At 45.2% G+C, this 8,805-nt stretch overlaps 2 protein-coding genes across 2 annotated transcripts in view; one reads left to right on the plus strand and one right to left on the minus strand.

Moving 5' to 3' along the window:
- The first annotated feature begins 233 nt into the window (after window positions 1-233).
- Window positions 234-889, plus strand: LOC127750905 (uncharacterized). The gene is made up of 2 exons (XM_052273583.1): window positions 234-392; window positions 496-889. The coding sequence occupies exons 1-2, from the start codon at window positions 308-310 to the stop codon at window positions 717-719; spliced, it is 309 nt and encodes a 102-aa protein (XP_052129543.1). The 5' UTR covers window positions 234-307; the 3' UTR covers window positions 720-889.
- Window positions 890-5,422: 4,533 nt separating this feature from the next.
- LOC127750899 (uncharacterized) overlaps window positions 5,423-8,805 on the minus strand; it is a 12,606-nt gene continuing 9,223 nt past the window's right edge. Inside the window, exon 3 of the mRNA XM_052273577.1 lies at window positions 5,423-5,474. Coding sequence (XP_052129537.1) covers window positions 5,423-5,474 — 52 coding nt within the window. The remainder of the gene's footprint in view (window positions 5,475-8,805) is intronic.

Genomic DNA, 8,805 nt, shown 5'->3' on the forward strand with positions numbered 1-8,805 from the left:
GCTGGGTAGGGGAAAAAGGGGAGATGAGAAGAAGGATTAAGGAAAGCAGGATGATTTTGAAACAGAAAACGAGAAAACGAAGCGACAGCTTCTGGATCGAGGTCTTCAAGGCAACCCCTTGGTAAATATTGTCTCAATCTATTTGTTTATAAACTTTCATCATCCCATGATGTCTGGTACCCACCAGACGTTTGACAACTCATTTTCAAGTGTTCTCTCAGCCTTAAGAGTATTACGAAATGAGTCTTCAAGCAGAGTACGTCCGATCATTGTGGGCTCTGATTTGTCTGACTGTGATGATCTCAAGATGCCTGTTAAGAGGCCTTGTAAGCCTCTGAACCGCCATTTCAACTGGCGAGAAGCTGGTGTTCTCCCATCAACCTCACATGCAGGTAATCTCATTTTACAGTTTTAAATTGCTCGTCTGAGATTTCTGCTTTGTATGGGAATCTATATTTATTTTTTGCCTGATCTTTTTTTTTTTACCTGTGGCAGGTTTTAACGATGAGAACCAAGAGCCAGTTGCCGGTGGTTCTAAGAAGACAAGTAAAAGAGGGCCTGGGCGGCCAAAACGCAGTATAAATAAGAAAAACATGACCAAGTCGACATGTCGAGATAAATCATCTGATGCAGGTCTGTTTCATAGAACATTGCTGAGTTATGTTTCATGTTGCTTTCTCCGATTCTTTTACCCCTTTTTGATACGCGGATGCTACTGATGTTTGTCGTGTTTGCTATGAAGTTCAAGAAGGCAAGTTGTGTGTGACGGATTGTGGCCACCTTTTCCACAGAACATGTCTGCATCGCTGGCTGTCTTCCTCCCGTGGGCAATACAGGGCTTTAAAGAAATGCCCATATATGGCCTGTGGACCTTGAATACAGAAATCAACCTTCGGAAAAGTGATTGAAATACTACCTCATGATGAGATAAAATTTTATTGGTATCTGTTCTCAAAAGTGTAAAGTCTGAAATCTTGTGCAATGCTTATAACATTCAAGACTTGGACCCGCCTGAAGCAGTAACAAGCTGGGCCCGCTCTTCCGCCAAACCAAGTTGCCAGCTCCGCTTCGCTCCACCGGCAACTCGGTTCGGCAGGGAGCGGGCCCAGCTTGGCCTGCCGGCGGCGTTTCGGACGGGCCTTCCCGTCCCTTCTGAATTTTCATTGTGTAATACATTTTCTATCCGAAAACGGGCTGTCTACTTCGTAATCAAAACTCCCTCTAGCGCGTAAACGGTGAGAGATTGAGCCAGACGGACGAAATTTTCGCCCAAAGGGCTCTACTTTCACAAGTTATCCCTTAAGAGACAATCAAATATTTTCTAAGATTTATATATTTATTTTTGGGCCACTTTCGTGAGAGAAACTCCCTCTAGCGCCTAAACGGTGACAGATAGAGCCAAACGGACGAAATTTTCGCCAGAAGGCCTTTACTTTCACGAGTTACCCCTTACAGAGCCATAAAAAAAAATTACTATTTTCACTTTTTGGACCAACCCCTATTTCTTTGTTACCCCCTCAGACCCACTCAGGGGTGGTTGCCAGGATTTGCACCAACCGTTTCGTTGACCAGAAGTGGCAACAATAATACCCTGAAAGTTTCAAACCTCTAGCCCACGTCCTTCTTGAAAAACGGACAGACAGACAGACACAGAGGCGATGGCATAAGCCCGCTTATATAGCTTTTAAGCAAAAGAGCGGGCTAAAAATGGTCCTTTTGGAAAATTTGGAACACTTCCAACCTTTTGTGAGTATGTCAGTACATACCAATCGTCAAAACCTGTGGGTAATACCTAAGTACCACAAACTAGCTTTTAACCATCCCTAAGCAACACCATAGACGCCAATTGTCAAGGTATTCCTTCAGCTAAATAAATAAATTCTTATAAATACATGCCTAATTCTTTAAAACCACCTATTTCCACAGAAAACTCAAAAGGATTTATAACAGCACCTTAATTGCCGCGACTAGAAATATTTGCTCCTGGAGTCAAAATTATAAAACGCTTATAATGGATGACGCTCAAATTAATTGCCGACGCAACACAATCAAAAACACAACGTCTTTGTAATGTTCCGAGGTGGCGGCGAACATACGAGGACGAACGTTTCCGAGTGGTACTAACCTGAGGTACAACTGCTGTAGGACTGAATGAGAAGAGTGTTCTACAGTGATCAAGAGTGATCAAGAGAGTTTATTGGTCCATTACAAAGGGTTTATAAGGGGTTGGGCTAAGACTGTTTACAGATACTCGATACGGCTTATACACATACAACATCTCGTACCCGTACAAAAATAACGAGATCTAGGTTGTCTCCTGGGGAGATAGCCTGGAGATATTTAACAGATGTGGTTGAGCCTTCTTAGAGATGCCCGAAGCCGTCGTTGAGACAACCGAGAGACGCTGCGTTTCGTCTCCAGTTGCGTCTCGGCCAAAGTCTCGTTTACGATCCCGTATAGAGATCGCTGGGAGACAAACCGTGAAGCCTGTGCGGGGACAATGGGAACGGGCTGCCGGGCCTGCTGCCCCTCCACTTGGAGACAAAGACAGAGACGGCGAGGGTGAGTGACCATGAGACGTTGTTGAGCAATTCACTAGGCCTGCTCCGGCCGTCCCCAAGACAATCTAGAGAGCGCGCTCAGCCCGCCCGACAGGCGTGCCGGGAGGGTTGCCTACGCTGCAGGTGCGCTTCCTGCACGCCGCCTCACTCCGAGCAGAAGTCGCGACGTCCTCTGAGCTAGCCGTCCTCCGTGTCGTGTTCGTGTGTCGAGTCGTCCGTATTCCCTCCCTGCTCTTTATTGCGTCATTTTGAGTTTTGACTGTCAATTTCGCCGAAAGTCTTCCTGCGTTCTGTATTTTTCTAATCACCCTCAAACTTTCGTTCGCCGAGTCGTTATTTCGGTCCTCGGCGAGGGACGTCGTATTTTCGCTGTCATGGCGGAAGGACCACCTTTGGTGCCGGAGGGCGAGGTTAGTTGATAAATCTTTTCAATTGCAAGCGCCAGAGCTTGCAATATGGCGATATTTATCACGGTGTATCACGGATGTTAACGGACTTAGAAACTCCCTCACCACACTGCCTGACTCTGAGCTAAGCGGCCATGTTTGTCTGGCACGTTAGGTTGTTGTGTCGCCATGTTGCAGCATGGCGACTTTCCTCTTCTTGAGCTATGCATTGTTCTGCACTTCAGCTTTACCGGAATGGTTTTTCGCGAGACAGGCGGGTGTCGGTTCCAACGATAGCTTGTGATGTTTTTCCTCGTCCCTTGTTTCTCAGGTGATGGATTTCGAAGACCACTTTTCCCGACTAGAGGTGTGGGACCACGGCAGCTTCGTGGCTGTCAAGGTGCAGCTCGCCGTCCCGAGGCACTACCTGGTGCGGCTTGAGAACATGCGAGAGGTGGAGATATTGAACGTCGACTTCTTGCTACCACTGGTAATGCACCTCCGAAACCTGGATGGAAGCGCCGAGGGCCCGCCTACTGCTGTTGTAAGTGGGCTATGGCTGACCTTTGCTCAGGTAAGTTGTGATTCGACTGTTGTCGCCCGCACCTCCATTTATTCCTGCTATAAATGCTGATTTCTCCCTCTTAATGTTTGCTCAGCTGAAAAAGGCAGCCTACATCATGGCGCTGCTTTGGTGTCATGAGGACGCGGTTGACATTGTGGACCGGATCAAGTCGGTCCTGGACGGCTTTGCGCCGCGGTCCATGGCCCAGCTCGGCTTGGAAAATGGTCTAGACCTGACCTGGCGTCGTCCATTCCAGCCTCGTGGGCCTACTAATTGGAAGGAGAGGCAGGCGAAGCCTGTAAGGACGCCCTACCACCGGTCCATCAAAATGTTGTCACACACTGTGGTACCCCAGCACTACTGTGGCAAAGCAGGTCTCTCTGACTGGGACCAGCTATGCAAATCGCTTTACCTCATTCCTGGGACTTACCGCATTCAATGCGCCACGCATGCCAAATCACTGCAAAGGTAAGTTTTCCTGGTGGTTGATGTTGTTGAATCAGGATACATCCTGTATATGCTGGCCTCGACTTCTGTTTCGATCTTTGCAGGATGTGTTGGCATCGAGGTGCCTGCCTGGCCTTGGCTGGGTGCCGCCATCCGGGCTGCCTCACTTACATCCAAGAGCAGCTCTACAAGTCAAACAGCAGAGTGACTTGCCTCGCCCGAAAGTGTTTTGAATCCAGGTACCTCGCTGCTGACATCATTACCAAGTTGTTGAATAACTCCAGGAAGGCACGTGAAATTCTGCCTCATCAGCATAGAATGGAAGTGGAGGCGCAGTCCTACAGAGGGCTATGGTAGGCAACCTGCAAATTGCAGCTAAGTGCAAACCTGGAGTGCGTCCCCCCATGAAGCACACTTTACCCGAAAGTGTCACATTGAAAGGCGTGCGCGACCTTCAACTCCCACAGTTTGCAAACGAAAACAGTTTGCATTTTTTTCTCATTTTCTCTGGGTACTGATTTTCTCCAGAAAGATCCTGCCCTCTGGCACCTTGATGTGGGATACCTTGCAAATAAAAAGAAACAAGAGCATTTGCAAGTTGTCAATGATACGGCAGAGCGCGGAGTCGCTTTGGTAAAAAATGTCAATAGAGAGCTCACACGGTCCGAGGGGGACTTCCAGAACCTACTGTTGGTAAGAGAAGGCCCCTCCAATATGTCCGAGGAGCAGTCACCGTTTATTGATCGAAAATTAAACACGCTATTTTTTGATTGCAGGTCCACAGAAAAGTTAAAGCAGAAGAGCACAGTAATGCCATGACAGTCTCTTAGTTCTCTACGACACCCACAGAGCACCCAATAAAATTGATTTCCTGACTTATTAATGTTTACTTGCTGACACTTTGCCAAAAAAGTCCTACCTTTTTGCACTACCCGACTCGGGTGTCAGCGCCGCACGCCGAGGTAGAAGTATGCCAGGCGCGTCGCAGCGTAACAGTGTTTCGAGAGATATCGCGAAGCCTGTTACGCGAGACGTGGTCTGGCGTACATCTACCTTGTCTACTAGTTGTATGTATGCCAGACCACATCTCGCGTAACAGGCTTCGCGATATCTCACGAAACACTGTTACGCTGCGACGCGCCTGGCGCACACAAAGCTAGTCCTGCGACGCTGACACCCGAGACGAGCTAATAGGATAGTATAAGGGAACAGGGCGTTCCGGCACAAAAATTTGACATACTGACAGCATTTGTCAGGGACATATTACTCTAAAATTAGGGACATGGAACCTCTGCTGTTCGGTGACGGTTTTCATTAACACTAGAACTACCGGGATTTCGGTATACCTAGATCCAATCTAACGGGGGGATCATTTTGACCCCTAGGTACTATTTCGCCGTTTTAGCTGTGAAAAGACTGCGGTTTAGGGTACACAACTTCTTATTTTCGTTTTTTATAACACTTCAAGCAATTTTTGCACCCATGGGGGTCCCTGTGAAGGGGTAGGTGGGCAACCTGCAAAGCACAAAATGTAATTTTTCAGAAGTTTTACAGATTTTTTCGTAATTTTTCGTTTTGTTTTCAGAAAATTTCATAGGTTTACCAGCAAATACAATAAAAGACCATTCCACCGAATGGGGAAGAAGAAAGAAAAGAATCAAAAAGTACCGGAAACAGTACCGAAAACCAGTATGTAGATCATTTGTGTACACTTCTATGGCACACCAACAAATCCAGAATAATTATCTTGGCCAAGATAACTAGAAAAAGTGAACGATTTGATCTGTTTATCAATTCTGTTTCCGGTGGTTATTGATGATTCTTTTCTTTCTTCTTCCACAGTCGGTGAAATGGTCTATTCTTAACATTTTAGCATAGTCTGTGTTTATTTCAGTCTGACCGACAACCGTAAACACCGCCAATACTGTAAGTAAATCTGAAACTTTGGTTCTGCGAATAGAACAGTGCACAAATATCGTGCAATAACAGTCGTAATAGACCATTTATTATCATTTTTAACCTCCGTTCGCCTATGTAGCGCGTTTCAGGCTGACAGTACCGTTGCGAATGCCTCATAAGTGTTATGTAAGAAAAACATGATTTTGTGATCTTGAGCAAAGAACAGCTCCTGACCCTTCTTTACAAGGCACCCTAGAAAGGAAACAGCCAAGTCTTTAGACATGCTGATAAATTTCAGATACCAGCAGCACAGTGGCTGGGGATATACCAGAAAGAACCAACGTTATACTTACATTGGCTTTCAGGCAGATCAATGTCGAGGCACTTTTCGCACCAGTACTTGTCGCAGTAACGGCAGTGTGATACCTTTGTCATCTACGAACCTTTTAGGGAAAGGCGCCCCATGACAGAAGGGGCATTCGAAACGCTCATAAACTGGACAATTGCCAGATTTTGAATGACCAAAAGCCTTTGAACCTTCTGGATAAGGGTTGGCCTCCCCTTGAGGAAGTTCAGAAGACCATCATATCTCATGCGCACAAAACAGTTCTCCACACTGCAAAAAAAAAATAGTGGTTTTACATAAAAATCATGTACATCTTTACAACACATTTATGTAAAATTACAAGCACTGGCATTTTTACGACATGTTTTGTTGTAACGTAACGTAACGTACAACCAATGCAATTTTACAGAAGTCTTATGGTAAATTTAACAAATCCATGTAGTTTTACGGAAGTCTAATGGTAAATTTAACATAATCATGTAATTTTCCCATTGAAGCTAGGTAAATATACAAGACTTGGTAATATTGTTACTGAAACTGTGTAAACATTTTCCAGGCCTTAAGTAATATTACAGAAAAACTGTAAGTTTGCCCGGAATATATGTAATTTTACTCTGTAATTTTATGGACGGCAAGGCAGGGATACAATGACACTGCCAGGAGTATACCGCTTACAGTTTAACTTGTACAACTTGTACAAGCCTGTTGAGACAACAAATAGGAAAAGAAACATTTCAAGAATTTTTCAACTCCTTGATGAGGTGACAGTCATAAAAATATGGTGTACTTGCATATCGTGCCATTTTATTTATGTGTCAATAGTTAATGCTTTTGTTTGTTTCTTGCGAGGGGTACGCAACTAGGTTTGAGCGCGTACACTGGCCGCCCGGAAAACTGGGAAAACTGGGAAGACCGGGAAGACCACCAGGAAGACCAAAGAAAACCGAAGAAGACCAAAAGTCGCAGGCCACAAATGTGACGGAAAACCGAAAAATATAAGGGAAGATCTAGAAATTGCAAGGAAGACCAGAAAATGTAAGGGAAGACCGATGAAAATGCGAGAAAACCGCAGAAAACTGGAGGAAGTCTTCAGAAAATTTCAGAAAACTAAGATATTGGGAAAACCAAGGAAAAGTTGGGAAGACCGGGAAAACTAGGAAGCCCACCACATTTGTACACCAGCAGACCGTACTTGCGGACCCCTCGCTTTTTTGTGTTTTAGAAATACCATCAATCTTGTGCTCCAACCCGGATGGAAAAACATAAAGCAAGCATTGAAGATACATTTGAAATGTCAACTTTCAGAATGTACTGATAGTTTCAAAAAGAGGAGCGAGCACACAGCTGCACAATGCATTTCTGTTTGTAATCTCTTTGGATGATCCATGGGGATGTGCGGGTTGCCTACCTGTGCTTATAGAGCTTCAAAATAGTCACACGACCAAGCGGAAGTCAACACTTTCCACAAAGAACAACAATAGCAAGGTTTAAGTTGAAAACCGCTCGTTAAAACCACAAAGCCCTCGGAAACTGACACAGGGGTCAAAATGACCCCTTCGGTAGAGCGAGGTATATGTTATAATATCTCCTAAGGTTTTTGACGCACATGCCTGGGTTTTCGTGTCAAAGCGTATTTTGATGACCCATGAAAAGTCAAAAAGTGGCGGGTCGGTAGAAAAAAAAATATTGATGGTTCATTTGGCAATTCAAAATCGAAAGGGGTCATTTTTACCCCTCCGGTAGTTCTAGTGTTAAAAGTTCGAATTTTGGCAGATAGTTATGTAAAAGTAACGTTTTAGTGATACTAGATAATCTAGGTTCCCTGAAGCCCAAAAGAGGGTGTGGTTCGACTCGTAATGTGTGGCTTTACCTGTAACTCCCTTTACAGTAGGGTATTCCGGGTAAGCTTGGCGCCGGAAATGGGAGGCGAAGATGACGCTAGTCCGCTCTCAGCCTCATGGCTTCTGTATCCGTGCGTCTGCTGTCCATTGCTCCGTCGCGTTTGTTAGCGACGACTTCTTATTTCAGATTATGACGATTACGTGTTATTATACCAGCAAAACTATTTTGAATAATATTTTCATTCTAAAAATCGAGATTGAAATCCAGATCACCATCTAACCTAACGCCACCGTGCAGTTGATAGCAGACGACCGGATCTGGAAGCCGCGAGGCTGAGATTCGACCGGCGCTTCGCTTGTCCGGAATACCCTATTCAGTGACATGAAACCTTTTATGACGCTATAGACCATTTTGTCTTTTTCACGTTGTTTTCGCCAAGAAATGCCCCATAGCGCCGAAACGATGGAAGATAGACAGAAACGGACTTGCACAAGTTACCATCTAGAAACCAAAAAAAGAAAAGAAAAAGAAATAGAAAAAAATTATTTTTCGACCTGTGGTTTTTGATTTTCTTAAAAGTCAATTCTTGAGCTAGAATGCTCATCTTCGAACTCGATCTGTCTTTTTATGATACAACACGACCCTGAATAGGCTATTCCGCTCGACGCGGTAAGAAGAACACAAGAATCACAAAAGCCGAGGGTGGGGGTAGCGAGGCGGCTTCCCCACCCGCCCGCGCTCCCCCGCGCCGCTCCCCCC

Source organism: Frankliniella occidentalis, unplaced genomic scaffold (assembly GCF_000697945.3).
Source record: "Frankliniella occidentalis isolate FOCC.00 unplaced genomic scaffold, Focc_3.1 Scaffold284, whole genome shotgun sequence".
In the NCBI taxonomy this organism is placed as follows: domain Eukaryota; kingdom Metazoa; phylum Arthropoda; class Insecta; order Thysanoptera; family Thripidae; genus Frankliniella; species Frankliniella occidentalis.

Excerpts from the sequence above, each read along its gene's own strand:
- LOC127750905 (XM_052273583.1), top strand. The coding sequence starts at position 308 with ATGCCTGTTAAGAGGCCTTGTAAGCCTCTGAACCGCCATTTCAACTGG. Across the intron at positions 393-495 it reads CCCATCAACCTCACATGCAG|GTTTTAACGATGAGAACCAA; the intron begins GTAATCTCATTT and ends TACCTGTGGCAG.